The following is a 21,620-nucleotide window of genomic DNA, read 5'->3' on the forward strand; positions in this document are numbered from 1 at the left end:
TTAATTGTTTATCTTTCATCTATTCTTTCATGACTTTATATGAATTATCTGGTTTCTATCTTTTTGTCCCATGACTTGACATGGATTGCTATTGCTTTTACCTCCTCCCATGACTTGATATGGATTGCTATTGTTTGTATCTTATTTCCATGACTTGATATGGATTATTTGGATGGTCTTTCATTTATTCTTCCATGACTTGACATGGATTTCAATTATTTACCTTTTATTTCCTCTCCCATTACATGATATCGATTGTTACTATTTTTCTTTTCTATCATGACTTGATATGATATTGTGTTGTTTATTGTTCCATGACTTGATATGGATTATCCTTCTTCTTTTATCTCTTTTCCTTGTGTGAACAACATGTTCCCCATAAGATTTTCTTTGGTTCATTCTTGGCTAAGTTTGAACTAAAGTAGACCTTAGGTTTTACAACGAAGCATGACAACATTCGGTATACCCCCTTGATCCTTAACCCTAGGTCAATCTTTGCATGATAACTCAGGTAGATGTTTCCCTCTAACCCTAACTTTAGGACCATTATTGCATGCCAACATTAGGGTTTATCTTGAGAATTCCCTTAGATTTTTCATTTCTCTTTTGCATTCATTCTAAAGACAAAAACCTTTTCTCAATCAAAAATCCAAAAATATTCCAATACTACTTGAACTCTTTCAACAATAAGAGAGAAGTACTCAGATACCTCCTGCTTTGGATGGATCATTTGATGTATTCTTTCAAAAAAATACTCAACCAATCAAATTTATTTTGCCACTTGGCTTTTTCTTATGAAAATTTTCAATAAGGGTGGTTACCCATAAAAAGCACAAACAAATAATTTTTTTTGAGAAGAACTATGATGCTCTGATTCTTTTTGATACGTGGGCATTGGGTTGCAAAGCCTAAGCGAGCGCAATAATAAAAACTTTCTTTTTATTTATAATTTAAATGTTTGCATGCATTCCTTTTAGTTAATAAGTTTTAGAATAAACACACCCCTTTGATTAGAACAACAAGAGTGGATCCTGTAGAGTACTACAGACGTGAGGGGTTCTAATACCTTCCCCTTGCGTAATTGACTCCCTTACCCGTCTTTTGGTTGCGAGATCATCAAGATTCATCCTTATGTAGGTTTACTAAGTGTTTCCTTTCCCTCTTATGGGATAAATAACATTGGTGGCGACTCTGTTTCGTGTGCGCGTTTCTCTGAGATGCGACACCGCCCTTTTAGGCAATATTACATGTTGGATCCTCATAGAAGAGTCCTTTCCACCCATAGAGGCGATGACATATGTTGGATCCTCATGCAAGAATCATCTTCCTAAAAAACCACAACTTGGCCAAAACTTGTTCAAAAAATGTTCTAAGTGAATTCACTCAAAAATAAACGAAGGCGTACAAGCCCACAATTTGATTAAGCTCCGAGGGGTGAAAGGTATAAGAGAACTCTTAAGGGCGCCAAATATAGTTAAAAAGAAAGCCTTTGGGAACTAATACAAAATCCACCAAGGACATAAATAACTAGGCCATAAACTCTATGACCCTTTTATAGAGTCCGTCGATCAGCGCTTCCTTATAGAATTTCTTCCTCCGCCTTATTGCCCCCAAGCTCAGTCCAGGTTCCATAATTAGGAGATTCTTTTGCCTCCTTATAAGGCGGGACCTCCTCGTCATCCACTAATTGGACATCACATATCACCTTGAATATGCTAGTTTAGCTCAGGTCAAACCTATGGCAAAGGAAGGCTACATGCTCCTTTGCCTGCTCGAAGTATTGGTAAGAGGTTTCCACTAGTTCATCCTTGAGCATGGACAACTCTTCTTCCAGTTTCTTCAGAGAATTAAGGGGGCTTCAAGAGACCTTTACAAGCTTTTCTCTTAAGTAACAAGAACCTGTGCCTCTAGTGCCACCTTTTTGAGTAAGAATTTCAAATCCTCTTTCAATTTTAACAGGGTCTTTATTTTATCCTCACCCAAGGCCATACTTCCCTTGGCTATAGAAAGTTACGATATCAACTCGCTAACTACTTAGGTATAATTCTCTCATTGGACTTGCTTCATAAAAAGGCGCCTTAGTAGGTTATTCTCTGCAAGGTCGACAACTTGAGGGGAGACATATTATGGATGGCCTTGTAATCAACATGCAAGTTATCAGAAAAAGAGAGATGAGCTCACATGAACTTAATGACATCAAAGGTTGGGTCACTCCACCAAGAGGATGGAGAGGGATAAACATATTTTGCGGGCGAAGCCCCCTGCCATACCATCTTCAAGAATTGTTATCTAGTCACCCTTTGGAACCATATAAGAGCTCCCATCTTGTTTTTGGATGGGAGGACATCATCAGAGGCATGGTTCTCAGTGTTTTTTATTCCATCTCTTGTTATTAGGCTGCCATAACGACTCTTAGTTCCACCTCTCATTTGGTGCTCAACTTTTTTCATAGACAAACACTGCTTCTTTTCAGTCAGGAGAATGGAAAACATTTTCTATGCAGGAAGACTACAAGAAACACATGAGTATTGTAATAAATGAACAATCTCAAAATGAGGATCTCCCTGATTAAAAACTTAACTACATATTCGTCTAATATTTATCTCTTCTCCCTGATCCAAAGTGATCATAGCGCGATAACTCATGACTTTGAATTCATCTAAATTCTGAACCACATTCTTCTCAACATGGGTGAGGTAGTCTAAGTTAAATCCAAAGATGGTATTTGGTTATCCTGTCCATGACAGAGGGAGGCAATGGGTGCCATACACTATGACTATATAGGCATCCTTTCACCCTCTAACCCTCACGAATTTGACCATCCAACTTTTGTAGAGGTTTAAACAGTTTTCTCCCTAATGTGGTGCCTAAAGTCACCTAAAAAGTTTTAGGGCTAGTTTTCGTACCATAAAAAGAAAAGAGAACCCCAACGGCGGGGAAAACTTCCAATCATCGACATATAATTTTGAACACCCTAATCACACTCCAGATTTTTGGTGTAACCTGAGAAGGATTAACATTCATAGTTTCGAAAAAGTCAACTTCAAACAACGTGAAAGATATCAAAGCTCCTAAATCGTGAATGACAAGAAGGTGTAGATAGAAGTAATGGGTGGGTGAACCGTTCAGGAAAACCATATTGGTCATCTCTTCTTTAGAGAATGACTCTAAAATAACATCATCTTCATGTCTAGTATTAGAAATTCTAATTTGCGGTCGAAAGATAGGATCCTCTCTTCACCAGAATAGAAGGACACAAAATCCTTAACACCCAAATACCTTTCATGTGTATCTGCCACTTATTGATAAAAAATCCTAATAAACAATAAGAAGATAGACAATTACTACCAGGACTACCAATGCTCTCACAACTCCCAAATGCCCAATTCTGTAAAGGCAAGACACAATCATTCTTTAACATTTTAAAGCCTTAATAAATACCATTAAAGGAAAAGGAACAAAAGAGAAGTAGTCACATATCTATAAATAAGGATTGAGAACTTGAGATCGAGAAGACTGTGTAGTTGCATGTCCCTAATACATTTATGGGGATCATCCCAATACAGTTATCTTGTTGCTTGTCTTATCGCTTTCATTTTGATTTACTTTTGATTATTGAGTTTCCTTCATGATTTCACCTCTATGGATCAAGTTTTGAAATGACTCATTTTCAACATGCATAAACCACTGGTTAGGTTTGAAAATGATCATGATACCTTTAATCAATTACATGATTAAGTGGAATAAGAGTCATATATGTTATTGATTCAAGTTAGGTGGAAAGAAAAAACTCAAAGTCTTTTGAAAATTTTGAAAAATTGGGATTTTGGGTGCTTGATTCGAATCAAGCACAAATACTGATTCAAATCACTTTGGACAGAGGCAAAGCATGAATTTTCAAACAATTTGATTCGAATCAAATTGTACACATGATTCAAATTAGCCAACTCTGGGTCACCTCTGCCAGAATTGATTTGAATCAATCTTTACACCTGATTCGAATCAGACCATTTTTCTACATTTTTCAATTGGCTCAACTTGATTGATTTGAATCATATTTAACACATGATTCAAATATCAGGGTCTTTGATTCAAATCATAATTTGGTCTTGATTTGAATCAACTGAAAAATTGGTCAAAACTCTATTTTTCTTTTATTCCACTTCACTTGCTCATTTGATTTAAATCATGAAATGCTTTTGATTGGAATCTAACTAACATTTCAACCATATTTTGTACTTAATCTCAAGCACATAATTTTTTTTGTCATCATCTCTCATGTAACAAATCAAAAAATTCATATTTATTTTTGTGTGATTCTGAGAAAAATCAATACCCTCTGTTTTCGAAAGTTCAAGTTCTTGCAATGAAATTCTTACATCTTTAAATTCAAATTGATTCAGATCTTGATAACAAGAGATATGTAATTGATTGAAGGAAACACACTCTTGAAACTAATCATTCTTGAAGATTTGGTTGAAAACTTCAGGTAGTTTGCAAGATTGAGGTGATTGTAATTGGTGTTGACAAATTCCTGTGAAAAGAGGGAGGTTCTTCTCTCCAGGTTGCCTTTGTAGTGATTGTGTGGAAGGCTACGGATAAGGTGGAGTTCTTCTAAAATATTCAGACAATTCATCGCTCAAGGAATCGGTAGGATCAAAGGGTTAATTTCTACACACAAAGGCTTGGAGCAGATTGGTGATATTGGAAGATTCAAGAAGCATCAATTGAGTAAAGATTATGCAGAAGAGTTTGGCATTGTATTATATACAATTCAAGATCCCGATAGAAGATTTTATAATTCTCAGCATTATTGTGGATTGATGATTGTATGAACTCGTGCAAATCTTTTTCAAATAAAAATGAATAATACAATTTCCAATGGGAAACCATTGAAGAGTGCACGTAGGCAAAGCGAGGACGAACGCTGAAGCACTATAAATCTCAGTGCCATCTCTCTCCCTTACTCTTACATTTAATTTTTGTAGGATTTGCATGCTTAGGTATTTCAATTATATCATAGTTTATCGTTTGTTCAATTGGTAACGATTTATTTCGTAAACTTAGGTTTTTTTAGAATTTATGCCTAATATAGTTGCATTGGTGATTAAAAATATGAGAAACAATTGAGGTTAGAATTCAGAATTGATGACAACAACCTATGGTGTGCCGTCATCAAATGACCATTTTGAAGGAGAAGAGCGATCCAAAATGCAGCGGAATTTAAAATTTCTCCTTTAGTGATCCTTACGAATGGGCTTGATCAGTGATAGAATCGTTACCTCTTGTGGCGATTGTAACCTTTGATGCAGATCTACGGAGCGATCACGAACGTTGAATGATGACAACGCCTCTACTCAATCCACACGAACGGATTCCTTCAATCTCAGTGCTAGCTGCTACGAATGAAAGCTTTGAGTGTGTGTGTGTGTGTGTGTGTGTGTGAGAGAGAGAGAGAGAGAGAGAGAGAGAGAGAGAAACAAAATTGAAACTACACAAATGCTTCTACACAAGGGTTCTATTTATAGAACCACTTGTGTGGGATACAAGCTAAAAAGCCCACTCAAGTGTATGTGGCCCATATCTTATAATATGTCAAAATCACTTAAGCGCGTGGTATCTTACCATATTTCGTATTCTACTTAAGTACACCGTACCTTACGATGTTCTATAATTCACTTAAGTGCACCGTACATTACGGTATTCCTTAGTTACTCTATCTCTCATCAATCCGTCCTTTTGTGTGTGACCCTGTAGGTTTTCGCGATATTGGCAATTATATTAAATCACGTATTTAACATAATAAACAGTGAGCGGTATCTAGCAACATATCACTGCTACCCAAGACACGAAAATGTCATGTGATCTGACAAATCCTTTTATGATAATACTTATGTGTACAATTACCATTTTGCCCTTATGTCTATATTGAACACAAGGCATAAACCGTGTCATCTTTGTCCAGTTCAATATTGGGCCCATAGACATTTATCATGTTACGCAGGATGGGAAAATCCCATCTAGGTTAATCATGTCCCTTAGCATGCTTCGTGGATTACCCATCAACTGTCTTTATGGTCATCGAGTTACACACAATGTTTGATCAGCAATAAGGCACTTGACTCTACATCTAGGGTCCATAGTGGTTTCAGGTCGAAGGGTGGTATACACCATTATCACCATGAGAATAACTTATGACACTTTGCATAATATTCTATATAGTATTCTCATAGCGGGTCAATCTAGTATAAATATTACTCTTAATATTCATACCTATGTTTAAGACTTGATAACTCCTTATCCATGACCCATGAGATGTGATCATCAGTCTATATACATAATAGTCTTAATGCTTTAATGTTATCCCACTTCACAATAAAGCTCGATTATGGATACTTTAAGAATAGTGTCCTTATGTTTAATGTGATCTCATGATTAAGTCACACTTGATTTAATAAACGGACTATCTATTCTAGGGACTTAATTAGACAAACATAATAAAGAAAAAGCCTTTTATTATTAATAAATAATTTGATACAAGTACCAAAAGTATTGGCCTCTAGAGCTTACACCAACAAATTTATCCTTACGAGTGATAATGATGTTGTTAAACATCCTAAAGATTGGACGGATGATGAGACCAAATAGGCTTCATATGATTTGAAAGCGAGTAACATACTTATCTCTGTTTTAAGCGCGAAAGTATTCTACTCAATTTCACATCATACGAGTGCTAAAGGTATGTGGGATGCTCTCTAAACTCTCTTTGAGGAACGATTGACGTCAAAGATTCTAAAATCAATATGTTTATAGATGGGTTTGAACTATTTTGTATGGAACCTAGATAATCTGTGGTTTCCTTGCAAACTAGATTCCTCAATTTAATCAACAAATTATGCAACTTGGACAAAACCTTTTATAACAAAGATTGTACTAACAAAATATTGAGATCTATGTACAGGGAGTGAAAACCAAAGGTTACTTCTATTATACAATATAACAATCTTAATACTTTGGATATTACAAAACAGTTTAGAAATTTAATCGAGCATGAGAACAAGCTTAAACGAATAATCAATAGCAACGTAAAGTCGAAAAAGAAAAAGAAAGGAAAAGAAGATAAACATGGTCTTTCTTTGAAAGCTTTGTCATCTAAAGGGAAGAATTCAAAGGAACAAAGTGACAACTTTGACAAATAATCTTTTAAGAAGAAATCTATGGGTTTATTCATCATACACTATAATAGACACGGAAAGAGAAACAAGCTCAAGCATAGCGAAAAAGGACTAGTAAGTTTCAGAAATACCCACCCACCTAAGAAAGAACACAAGAAAAATGATGATGATATTACGTGTTACGAGTGTGGAAAATCATGATATTTTAGAACCAGCTGTCAAAGTCTAACCAAACATCATAAAAAGAAAGATAAGGAATTATATAAGACGAAAGGAAAAGGCTCCAAAGGTTGTAGTGCTATATCATATGGGAAGAAGAGGATAAGAGTTCCTCCTCTGATTCTTGTTCAAATTCAGATGATGAGTTTACCAACCTATGTTTGATGGCATATAAGAAAGGTGAAACTTCAAAGGTATATAATTATGATTTTGATAATGAGTATTCTTATAGTGAATTGTCTAAACCGTTCAATGATATGTATGTTGGTTCCATAAATGCTTTTAAGAAGATTTCTCTCCAAAAAGAAATGATTTTAAAACTTGAAGAGGAGATAGATAATCTTAATCGTGCTTTGGAAACTCTTAAGGAAACACATACATCTCTATTTGATGAGTGCTATAATATTTCAGATACTTAGTTGAAAAGATGAAAATAATGGAATGTGTTGAGTGTCCAATTCTAAAACTTGAAATTGAAACTCTTAGAGGACAACTAACACATGTCACTTCACTAGTACTTGTTCTAGTTCTTCTAGTGCGAAGGTTTTAAAGAAAAACCCTCATGTCACTAAAAGAAATAGAAGAAGCATTTTATCTAGAGATATTTCCCATTATTATGGTGACAAGGGTCACATTAGGCCTCTTTGTCATGTTAGGAACATTCAAGTTCCCAATGGTAAAATGAAATGAGTTCCTATGTGTACCTCAACTAACCCTAAATGATCCACTAGTTAGCGACCTAAATTACCTATTTGATTGTTCCAGGAAAGTCTTGCCTCCACGAAAAGATTATGGTTTCTAGATAGCACATGACGGGAGATGCTTCCATGTTCATTAAGTTAGATGAAAAGGATAGCGGTCATGTCATGTACGGAGACAATACGAAAGGTAGAATTCTTGGTGAAGGTATTTTAGTAAATCCCTCCATAATTAACATTGAGAATGTGATTTTAGTCAAAGGGGTTAAACACAACTTACTTAGCATTATCCAATCATGTGACAAAGGGTATTTTGTAGTTTTTGATACTCTTAGTTGTGTAACTAAGAATAATGTAAGTAAGGAACTTGTGTTTAAGGGTTCTAGGATTGATAACGTTTATATGCTTGATCTAAATGATGTAGCAATGCATGGGACTAAGTTCTTAATACCCAAGGGTGAAGATTCTTGGTTATGGCATAAGCGCTTAAGTCATGTGCATTTTGACTTATTGAATAAGATAACATCCAAGAATCTAGTAGTTGGTCTTCCTAAAATAATTTTTTTTAAAGATAAATTATGTGATGCTTTCCAAATGGGAAAACAAAAGAGAGTGTCGTTTAAATCGAAGAAGGTTACTTCGACATCAAAACCTCTCGAGTTTCTCCACTTAGAATTATTTGGCCCTTCACGAACAAGAAGTTTAGCAAACAACTATTACAAATTTGTGATTGTTGATGACTACTATAAATTTACTTGGATGTTATTTTTAGACCATAAGGATGACACTTTTAAGGCTTTCGTTGATTTTGCTAAGTTTGTCCAAAATGTTTTTGGTTTTAAAATTATCACTCTGCGTAGTGATCATGATGGTGAATTTGTTAACCATTAATTTCAAAACTTTTGCACCGAAAATGGGATTGCTCATAATTTCTCATGTCCGATAAATCTATAACAAAATAATGTTGTTGAGCGTAAAAACCAGGTTTCGGAGGAATTGGCCCGAACTATGATAAATGAAATGAGCCTACCTAAGTATTTTTGGGCGGATGCGATTAATATTGCATGCCATGTCTTAAATAGGGTGATCATTCGATCCATCCTAGAGAAGACACCCAATGAGATACTTACGGGTAGAAAATAAAATATTTTTTATTTTCGTGTTTGCGGTTGCAAATTCTTTATTTTAAATAATAGAAAGGACAATCTTGGTAAATTCGATGCTAAGTCCAATGAATGGATTTTCTTAGGGTACTCATCTATGATTAAAGAGTATAGGGTTTACAATCATAAAACTGTTTCAGTAGAAGATTCAATTCATGTTACATTTGATGAGTCTTCACCCCAGAAGACGAGGAAAGGTATTTGTTATGATGTTTTAGGTATTATAACGAAAAATATGATAACGACGAAAGTTCCAAAGAGGATCTTCCACCTTCAATAAAGGATGTGGTTATTAAGGAAGATAAAAAGGAAAACTTACATGAAGATGATAAATAAGAGACCTCGAACCGGATACCTCAAGATTGGAAAATCACAAAAGATCATCTGTTAGATCAAACCTTGGGAGACATCAAAAGAGATGTAAGTACTAGGTCACAAGTTAATAATTTTTGTAAGTACTCTGCTTTTGTTTCTTAGATTGAACCTAAATTGATATATGATGCTTTGCTTGATGAGGGATGGTTACTTCCTATGCAATAAGAACTCATCCAATTTAAACGTAACAATGTTTGGGACCTTGTTCCGCATCCAATTGATAAAACTATCATTGGTACAAGATGCGTATTTTGGAACAAGATGGATGGAAATGGCGTAATTAATAGAAATAAAGCAAGATTAGTGAAAAAAAGATATAATCAAGCTGAAGGAATAGACTATGAGGATACTTATGCTCCTGTAGCTCGTCTAGAAGTTATTAGACTCCTTTGGGCATTCACTTGCTGCCTGGATTTTAAGTTTTACCAAATGGGCATAAAATTTGCTTCTCTTAAAGGGAATATAAACAAATATGTGTATTCCTCACAACCCCCGGGTTTTAAGGATCACGATAATCTTAATCATGTTTTTAAACTGAAAAGAGTCACTTATAGTCTCAAACAAGCTCCAAGAGCTTGGTATGAGAGATTGAGTGAATTTTTTATCAAACAAGGATTCAATAGTGAGAAAGTCGACACCACTTTGTTTATAAGATATAAGGAAACACATATTCTATTAGTTAAAATTTATGTAGATGATATAATTTTTGGGTCTACTAATGAATCTCTTTATTGAGAATTTGCGAGTTTGATGCGGGGAGAATTTGATGTGCCTTTTATGGGAGAGCTAACATATTTCTTGGGATTGTAAATCAAGCAAGCCAAAGAAGGCACTTTCATAAGTCAAATGAAATATTGCTTAGAGATTCTTAAGAGGTCCAACATGAAAGATTCAAAGAGTATCTAATGTGCTTATTGACAAATATAAAAGAGGAGTGAATTTCGATGTAACTAGGTATAAAGGTATAATCAAATACTTATTCTATTTAATCGCGAGTATTCCAGATATCATGTTTATAATATGCATGTGTGCTAGATATCAAGCATCACCTAAGGATTCCCACTTTAAGATCATAAAATGTATTTTGAGGTATCTTAATGAAACCTCCAATCACGGTCTTTGGTATCCTAAAGGTAGTGCTTGTAGCTTAATAGGTTTTTCTGATTCTGATTTCGTGGGGTGCAAATAGGATAGGAAAAGTGTTAGTGGTATCTGTCACTTATCTGGAAGCTATTTAGTTTCTTGGCATGGTAAGAAGCAACATATCATTGCTCTTTCTATCGTCGATGATGAATATGTAACCGCTGGAAGTTGTTGTGCACAAGGTTTATAGATAAAGCACCAATTACTAGATTATGATTTAAAACTTGGTTGAGTTTAGATTAAGTGAGATGGTACTAGTGTTATAAGCCTTACTAAGAATCTGATACTTCATTCATAGACCAAGCACATTGAGATCCGACACCATTTTCTTAAAGGTCATGTGGAGAAAGGGGATGTTGTTTTTGAATATGTTGACACTAAAAGTCAGCTTGCTGACATTTTTACAGAACCATTAACATCAGATCCCTTTCACAAGATCTATAGGGATTTGGGAGTCTTAGACTCTCCGTGCTTTAATATAATGAAATTTTTTCTTACTTTCATTTGTTATAGATTTTGTTTTCACTAACTCTATTTTGTAGTAAATCATGGCTTTCGCCGACTATATTGATATGTCTCTAAACTCTTGTATCCAATTTTATATCATTGTATATATTTGTTCTGGAGTTGTGCAATGATTTGCTTATTTCTTCCTTACCTTACTCATTGATCCCTATCATATGTTCTTGATTGATCTACTTTGCATTTAAGTATCTTTAAATGTGTATTGTTAATTATGTGCATTTGAGCATTTGTGTAATTGTTCATGCATTACTTATGATTTCTAATGCATTTCTTTACATGATGGTTATGATTACTTAATTGTTTACTGTTGAATGTTGGTGTTACATGTTTATTTTTATTTTGTTGCATGTGGCATGTCTATCTTCGTGTTCAATATGAGATCTTTGTTGTTGTATATTCTTCTTAGCTGTTTACTTCATATATTCATCTGAAATTAATTGTTTATGGTTGGTTACTTGATTTTTAGACGCATTTCGATCTATCTTTTTTTGATGTTGTCAAAGAGGAAGAAATTGTAATGTGATTCTAGAATTGTTTCTTGCGTTTTACGTTGTGGTTTTTCTGCAATGTCTCAGGGGGACCATAAACGTTTTCCGCATTTTACTCAAAGTCGACTCAATTTGAAGTGAAAGCTTGTCAAACATCAAAAAGGGGAGAATGTAGTTGCATGTCCCTAATACATTCAGGGGGAGCACCCTAATACATTTATTTTTTTGTTTGTATTATTTCTTTCATTTTGATTTACTTTTGATTATTGAGTCTTCTTCATAATTGCACCTCTCTGGATCAAGTTTCGAAATGATTCATTTTTAGCACGCATAAACCATTGGTTAGGTTTGAACTTGATTATGATTCTTTTAATCAATTGCATGAGTCAGTGGAATAAGATCCATATATGTTATTGATTCAAGTTAGATGGAAAGAAAAATCTCAAAGTCTTTTGAAAATTTTGAAAAATTAGGATTTTGGGTGTTTGATTTGAATCAAGCATAAATCCTAATTCGAATGACTTTGGACAAAGGCAAATCAGAAATTTTCAAACAATTTAATTTGAATCAAATTTTACACATGATTCAAATCAACCAACTCTGAGTCAATTTGGCATTTTTAGACTAAATCATTGTTGATCACATTTAATGTTGTGCATATGCCTAATTTAATGTTTGGGGATTTCCCCCACCCGACGTTTGACGATTCATCCCATTGACTCATGAAATTCTACCCCAGATCACTCCTGGAAAACACACCTCAGATACGTCCGAGGGACTCTCCTTAGGTATATCAGATGGGTTCGCCTCAGGTATACCTAAAGGGCTTGCCCTAGGTACACCTAAGGGACTCTTCCAAATAAGAAGAAGCGATTATGTTAAATGATTTTTCCTTTTTCAAGCACTCGTGCTTGAGGGATTGTGTATTGATATATTTGTAAAAGGTCCATAAAAAGGTAACGTATGACGACATTTGAGGAGAGACTACATAACATATCACCCCTGCCAGTTTCTTATCCGCCCATTTATTGGAATGAGTTCCCGTCATTTAGTTATGGCGCTCATTTCTTATATCATCCGATCTCTATGAAAACATGACAGTGATGTGTCCATATCCATAAAAACACGAGAGAGGAAGTCAAAAGGGGGGAAATTACGTTCTCCTTAATATCAATTGAGTTTATTGCCCATATCCCGCATTCTGAAGAATGGGTATTACTCTCTTTAAGCCTAAGATTAAGGCACAATGGATTCCTATAAATACCTCAACTCGAAGGACATCAAAATTTACCTCGAAAACACTAGACATAGAACCTCTCACCTCATTGCGTGAACTTGCTCTAACAACACAACAATCTCAAAAACCTCTAACAGTCCCACAACACTTCACATATTATACTTTTAACAAGGACAACTCATCTTGTAGTTTCTCATGATATACCATCTATAGGATATTAAGAGAAGTGGAAAAACTATATTCAAGAATTATGCATTTAAAGTTGCGAAGAAGATGAAAATTTTTGCATAAAATTCAACAAACTCAAAAAACACTTTTAATGACCGATTATACAATATCTAAATGACTAACATGACACATTCTAAAAAGTTTGAAAAATCCAAATGATATTTTTTAAAATTACAAGAACAAAATAAACTCAAATATAAGATACAATATAAAAATGAATATTAAGCCATGATTAAATTATACTATTGATCCTTTAACTTATTTTGTGATTTCAATTTGATCTCATAACTATTTCTTGATTTATCATGATCTCTTAAATTTACTTATCTTAGTCATATTAATAATTTATTTCCGTTGTTTCCAAGTTAAAATGTTAATTCCAGCCTACATGCATGTTATAATTTCATAAATAAACAACAACACATTTCATATTCACTAATAAACAACAACCTATTAACTCAATTTATAGTGATGAATGTGTAAATATGGTTTTAGTTCATATAATTATAATATTTTTATTCTAATCACAATAAAATTTTAAATTTGAATTTAATCTCTATAAAAAAAAGCTTAAATTAAATATAATAAAAATAGTTATAAAGTAAAACTGGAAAATAGGATAAAAGGTAAAACCCCGTAAAAAAAAAGTACAAATAAATCTTAAATTAAATATTAAAGAATTAAACATTTCATTGAAAAACTTATTCAACAACTTTCATCGTCTCTACAATTCTTAGATTCCAAATTCTCTATCTCTGCGTTCCCAAAACCTTCAGAAAATGGAGAACACCGCTTTCACAATTCCAAACTTTTCTGACGAAGAAGATGAAGAAGTCCCTGATTCCTTTTCTTGCTGCGTTTGTTTGTAAGTTTTATCATCATGTTTTAATTTTTAGAGGAAACCTAGCTTCAATTTTGTTCCCAAATTCTTATTGGCAATTCAAAAGGATCATCGAATTCAAAAGAATCATCGGAGATACCTTTAATTTTTGTCAAATTAATGGAAATTTTGTTCATGAATTGATTTAAGTTGATTAGAACAATTCGATTTGTTTATGTTTTTGTTTCTGGATCTGAATTTTGAAGTTGGTGTATTCGTGAATGTAAAATGTAAATGTTTATATCTTAAATTTCAATTGATTGCAAACCACAGAATGTGCCTTTTTTGCTGCTTGATATGGATTGCACATTCATGAATTTAGAATTTTGTATTCTATCATTGATTCTGCAGTGAAAAAAATTGATTAGGTAAAATTGATTATGGTTAGTTGAATGTAAGGTGATTTATGTTTGGATAACTTTATGCAAAATTGAGTTGACCAGTAAATTTCAATATAAAAATTAGTTTAAACTCAAAACATATTCTAGCTTCAAATAGAATCAATTCTTGAGGCAGAGTCAATTCTACTTTAGAAGAACCAAACATCTCAAAATCATTCTAAAATCAATTCTACACCTCTAGAATTGCTTTTGGCTCTTCCAAGATCAAAACCAAACATAGACTAAAGTTAAAAGGATGAAATTGGGTTTTGACATGTTTCATTTGAAGCTTGTTTATGAGCTGCTTTGTTTTCCTTATCAAATTGTACTTACTCATTTTGACACTCCTTTCATCATGCAGGGATCTATTATACAAGCCCATTGTACTATGTAAGGCAAAAATATTTTCTTGAAATATATATTAAAAATGCGAGTAGCGTTGTGAATTTTGTCTTTTTTACTCCATTTTTTGCAGCTTGTGGTCACATATGTTGTTTCTGGTGTGTCTATAAATCAATGAATTGTCTGCGCGAGTCTCAGTGTCCAACATGTAGGCATCAATACTATCACTTCCCAACAGTCTGTCAAGCGCTTCATTTTTTGCTTCTTAAGATGTATCCCGTTGCTTACAATAGAAGGATCAATCAAACTCTTGGTATGTATCTTTCTCTAACTGTATGCATAAACACATTTAAATATAGATGTATGGTTTTTGCAGTGTGGCATGTAAAATTACTAGTTAGTCATCTATAACAATATATCCTTTTCAGTTTTTTTAAACTTTAACTTCTCTCTCACTAACTGTTAAATGAAAGTTTACATCTCATTTATTCCATTATTTTCTACCATTTTATAAATAATTTATATTTAAATCAAAATTAAGCTATATGCCAACTTATCTGATAGCGATGTTTTCTAAAACACTATCCAGATGTTTCCTTCATTAAGTACCATGTGTAGTCAATGGTTACCTCGTATCTTTTACATACCCAATTCACAATCATATATTAATAATATTATAAGATTATCCACATCTCATGCAATAAAACATAACAGAATGGGTAAATTTATGTAACTTTGTTGAGTTTAATTTCTAATGTTTTATTGATCTCATGAACTTTATTTTATGATTTTGCTATATCTTGTTTACTGTATTCTTATTATTGGTGTTTCATGCATACTGCTTTGAGAGTTGACCTTATCACCTCCCCTCCTTCGCATCACTTTATAATCATTTATATTCAGTATAGAAGTAATTATTTTATGTAAGTTTGACAAATTGATCTCTTGTTTCAGAGGAAGAGAAGAAATCAGGCTTCTATTCCCCTCAATTTGATCCCGACACATGTGAATCACAAGCTAAATTTGGTCATTCATGTAGCCCTTCTTCCTCCTCAAAGATGAATCTGGTGCCCAACTCATGCAATGTGGAAACTTTTGAATGTACAAAGCAACCAGAGTTCACTGCCCATAAAGCAGAGCCTGAAACTACTGGGACTCCGGCTGAAGAAAAAACATTGCCTCATGATAAGCTTGACATAAAACAAAAAATATCAGTTGCTGATGTGATGTGTACAATGTGCAAGCAGCTTCTTTTTCGTCCTGTAGTTCTTAATTGTGGTCACGGTACTCAATATATTTAATTTTTCTTTCAATTATATTATCAAAACTATCATTATCAGAACACTTAATTGAGATTGTTTTTGCTCTACTTTCCCTTGTCTCTGCAGTATACTGTGAAACTTGTGTCTACAAGTTAGCTGATGAGATGCTTAGATGCGAAGTTTGTCAAAGTCCACACCCAAGAGGATTTCCGAAAGTGTGTTTGGAGTTTAATCACTTTTTGGAGGAACAATTTGCTGAAGAATATGCACGGCGAAGCGATGCTATTGAACTAAAGGAAATCAAAGTCAAACCCGAGACCCCTTCTTGTATGTATATTTGGGTCTGCTACATTATGTTTGATATCTTGAAGCAAGCATTCTTTTTAATGAAATAATTATAATGTGCGAATGCATTCCATATTTCCTTTAAGACATTAGATTCTTTATATGGTGTGTTGACCTGTTGAAGTAGTGAGAGTTAAAGCCGATAATTGAAATTAATGAAACCTTAGGAAGAATATTGAACTGAAGGTTTTTCCAAGGATTAGAACCTCTACAAGAAAATTATAACTGAAAATACATCCAGTGATTTAGATGGTATCAAGTCTGTAATATTATTTTGTTTTGGCCATCATTATTTATTTTAAAAAACTGAATATTATAGAGTAAGTTACATTGGTCTTCTGATAAATACAATTTTATCAAAAGAGGGAGGTAGTGTGATTGTGCAACCTGAAAGATAATAAGAACCTTACTGTCTATAGCACGTGGCATTGTAGACTCGGGCTTCCTTATCACGGGGCACTTAAAGTAACCCTTACACATTGGACTGTGTGAACTAATAAAAATAATCTTGACAATTGTGCTGCTTGCTGTCTTAGCAAAGCTCGTTGCATGTTTTCAAATTCCTCTTCGATTGCTTATGTTGAGATCTTTGTTATTCCACCCACATTGGTTCACCCTTCGAATGTCCAATCCTAAGTGTAAGAAGGTGTGTTAAGAGTCCCATATCAACTAGAGATTTGACATAGGTAGTGCTTATTTGCGTATAATGCTTGGATAGTCCCCATGTAGTGCTTACAAAGGTTGGGTAGTCATCAACTTACAAGTTAGTTTTGTCGGTTATAGTAAGACTTTTTGCTCAAGTTCAAATAGTTTACAATTACACCTCACCATATTTTTAGCGATTTATGGGGATCAGCCCATATTAGTTCTTGATGTGGTTATCGCTTTTTCTAACCTGTATGGATGTTCGTTCCAAATACGTTGGGATCTTTCCGGTTAAACAAAATCAGATACCTTCAAAATGTTCATACAATTTAGCTCATGGCTTAGTTACAACGTAATACTTATCTACCGAGAGAGTGGAGGGGTGAATTTCAATCAGTTGCAATACTTTTACTAACTCTGGAATTATACCGAATAACTTGTCCCCACGCTTACCGTCAAACTGGTTCAAGAGAAAGGAAACCCAAATATATAGCAGAGATTAGACCTACTCTCCTATATCATTTATATATAGGATACCCTACAATACATTCTCTGTTTTGCAAGTGGTTATTTTTACACGCACTTTGATGTTTCTATGTTACTAATTTTCTACTTTTTGATATTCTTCTAGTTACTATGTATTTTCTTCTTTCTCAGGTTCATTGGATAACGGTAACAAAGGAGAAAGTACAGAATGGTGGTCTGATCCTGACTTGAAAGTTCACATTGGAGTTGGTTGTGACTTTTGTGGGGTAAGATCTTAATCTCCTCATATCCTGCATTTTGTATGTCTATGTTAGTGATCTGCAATGTGATAATGCGAGGCTTGTATGTGCAGATGTTTCCTATCATTGGAGATAGATATAGATGCACCGATTGCAAGGAGAAAATGGGTTTCGATCTTTGTAAAGATTGCTACGACACACGCTCCAAACTTCCAGGCCGATTTAATCAACAACACACCTCAGATCATAGTTTCAAGCTTGTACAACCCAACTATATTCGTAACATAATGTTGAGGCTGGTCACCGGACAGTTAGGCGACAGGTCTATCGACACCGAGTCTTTAAGTAACATAGATTTTACAGCCGAAGCCTCTGGGTTGTTTGATGACGGTGAAGATAACCAGAATGACCCCGAAGCTACCGATTGAAAATTTGAACCCAAAAATAATCATGATATATATTGTTGGTGATATTGCATAGCTTCTTGCTGATGTAAGAGATGCAAATAATGCAATACTTGGAGCATGTTTTCCAATCAATTCCTAACTGAATCTTTCTACATATTGTGGAAATCAGTGACAGGTTATTTTAGGCCTTCATGGCAAGATTCTTGAATATATTCGGGAATGTACATATTTTTAGGAGTTTGCATGAGATGTATGAAAATCTGTATTTTGTTTTATATAACAGTAATCTGTATAGCATTACTAAATTTTAGTCTAGAAATCGAAATGTGCGTAAATGAAATTTGAATACTCAGAATCTAAACTGTATTGGTGAGATTATTGGTACTTGAACTACAATAAAATGAAATGGGCCCTTAATTTATTAATTGGAAACATTGAATGTCCAATCAGTTTCTTAAATGACCTGTCTGGTAAAATCACATGTGTTCTATTTGAATTGAATGATCCATAGTACCAATGTTGGTGCAACCTTGCTTTTCTCTCTCATTTTATTTATAAGATAATTTCTTAATGCATCCTAGTTTTTTTTTTTCATCATGTGAATTTTCACAAATATCCTATGTTTTTGAAGATGCATCTCTGGACGTATCACATCACACATTTAACAAAGATCATAAGTTTTTGGAGATGCATCTCCAGACGTATCACATCACACATTTAACAAAGATCATTATGAGTTACGTCCTTTCTTTTGGTTTAATTTATTTTGGAGATGCATCTCTGGAATAATTTTGTAGTTACATCTCTGGAGGCGCACCAGGAACAAATTCAACTGAAAAGTAAATTTCTAAAATGAAATTGACATTCATAACATAAAATGATCATTACAATGATGATTTTAACAGAAAATTCAATATTACATTTCAATATCCCGGTGGATGTTTGCACATCTTCCAGATATCTTCGATCGATCTTTGTAGCGTCGCTTCCAACTCAAGCGAAACTTTCTCTTTGAAATCGAAAAATGTATCCCACATAATTCTCACTCGCTCGCGTCTTTAGCTCAAATTTGCTGAAGTCAATGTTTCCTTCGTTGTCAATCAAAAGTGAATAGTATCTGAGCTTCACAATCTTTCGATTGTCTCTATAAGGTAGGAGATGGTGGATTTCGTCTTTGATATCTTCGAGGGAGGTGAAGTCGGCGAGCTTGAACGTTTTCCCGAGTGTAGAGTTGGAGAATGAGACATTTGCGACACACCAATACATGCTTATTTGTGACATCTGGGACATTTTGAGTTTGTTTGAAATATAACATTATATCCTTAAATTTATAGAAGGTAAAGATCAATTTGAATCATTCATTAACTGACATATTGATGTCAGAGATATATCTTTGGAACCGCATCCTATTATCTTGGTCCGGAGATGCATATCCGGAACTTCTCCTAAACTAGTTTCAAAACAGAACTTTTTTTTCCATTTACAAAAACATAAATGTTATTATGGGGAAGATAAAAAATACATAAAGATAAAATATGAACAAAAGGTAAATATATAACACTTCATTTATATTGAGACACAATTACATGTAATTATTTGTCCGGTTAAACAAGGAATCAAAACGAATCAAAACACATGTCGTTGGTTAAATCTATAGGTGGTACCCCCTTGGAGTTTTGTGCATTCGATTTTTTTCAATGTTGTTCAATCTCTCGAATTCTTGCATCCTTTCCATAAAATGATCCGGCCAAGTCTCGACTTTTGCAGTTGAATGAGTCGTCCACTCCAGTGATGTAAGTGGTATATGGCATCCAGTTTCAAGTAAACTTGAACATAATGACTTGATTTTGAAAGCCACCCAATACACATGATTCGATCATTTGAATTTTGGGATGGTGCGGTTCGCAGTGGGAAAAAGGTTTTTGAAAAACCGTAGCGTGTCACGTCAACACACACTTTATCATACGCACATGCTATTAGGTGACCCATCTTAGGGAAGCACATCCATTTTGTCTCCAGTGCCGGTGTAACACCCTAAACCCCAAAAATAATTTATCGCGTAAATTAAATATAAAATAAAACCACGTAGGGTGTCACACATTCATAACACACATGATCTGCTTTGTGACACGGGTTTCAACAGTAAATTTTAATACACACATTTGTAATAAGGATGTTTACACGACATCCAACTTATCTGAATCATACCTGGGATGTTTACACGACATCCATCTCATCTGATCGGTATTATATATTTATATAATAAGACATTCATAACTTGTCACTGCACGCTCACTTCCGTTTTAAAGTATTATTGCAGCGAGATTATCATCACAATTATGGAAGATAAAGCAAGTAATAACATCTAGTATCAACTTCAATTTTAATAACAAAATAAGAGAGTTGTAATCAATCAACTCAATATCTTAAGAATTCTCAACAACAAAATTAGTCTTATGACTTTAACATATTCAGACATAAGGAATAAAACAAACGTTTAACTCAACCTAATGTTACATGATCAGAGCAAGGTATCACTAGTAAAAGCGACAAAATAAAGAAGTAATCCAAGAGTTACCTTCCACTTACTTCAGCAATACTACTCTTGAGTATCTGCACGATGCCCATGTAAAGGCAACATTCAAACAGAAGGGGTGATAATTTATTTTAATAATAACGATATAGAATGAAGAATAGAGTACAACATCTACACAATCATGCACAACAATATATCACATTCTTACATCCAAATCATAATCAACATCATACACGACAACATCTCAATTATCATCAGCATCATACAAAACCATATCTCAGTTATCATTAACATCATATGCAACAAAATCTCATCCCACAACATATCAACAACAACCAATACAAATGCAACACTTATGCAATGTACCTAACACCGACTCGACATGCATGTGGTACCAAATATGAACATTCAGGTTCATCTCACTCCATGATCTCCACCATATGATCGATTCCCTCTTGAAACCAGAGCACACCAAAATCACTACCATCACCATAGGTAACACTTCACTAATCCTCCATAATAGGAATTAGCTACTCGCACCCGATCCATCACAATGGATCGAGGTGTTGGTGTAAGCCCTAGAGGCCAATACATTTTGGTACTTGTATCGAATTATTTATTAATAATAAAAGGCATTCTCTTTATTATGGTTGATTAATAAAGTCCCTGGAATAGATAGTCCGTTTAATGTATTAAGTGTGACTTAATCATGAGAACACATTAAACATAAAGACACTATTCCTAAAGTATCCGTAGTCGAGCTTTAGTGTGAAGTGGGATAACATTAAAGCATTAAGACTATTATGTTTGTAGACTGATGATCACATCTCATGGATCATGGATAAAG

General features: G+C 34.1%; 1 protein-coding gene across 1 annotated transcript; it reads left to right on the forward strand.

Moving 5' to 3' along the window:
* The first annotated feature begins 13,933 nt into the window (after nucleotides 1-13,933).
* Nucleotides 13,934-18,585, forward strand: LOC127127716 (E3 ubiquitin-protein ligase PRT1). Its single transcript, XM_051056977.1, has 7 exons — nucleotides 13,934-14,116; nucleotides 14,873-14,901; nucleotides 14,987-15,166; nucleotides 15,808-16,137; nucleotides 16,242-16,442; nucleotides 17,763-17,857; nucleotides 17,944-18,585. The coding sequence occupies exons 1-7, from the start codon at nucleotides 14,031-14,033 to the stop codon at nucleotides 18,256-18,258; spliced, it is 1,236 nt and encodes a 411-aa protein (XP_050912934.1). The 5' UTR covers nucleotides 13,934-14,030; the 3' UTR covers nucleotides 18,259-18,585.
* The last annotated feature ends 3,035 nt before the right edge of the window (nucleotides 18,586-21,620 follow it).

This window comes from Lathyrus oleraceus, chromosome 3 (assembly GCF_024323335.1).
Source record: "Lathyrus oleraceus cultivar Zhongwan6 chromosome 3, CAAS_Psat_ZW6_1.0, whole genome shotgun sequence".
NCBI classification, from domain to species: Eukaryota; Viridiplantae; Streptophyta; class Magnoliopsida; order Fabales; family Fabaceae; genus Lathyrus; species Lathyrus oleraceus.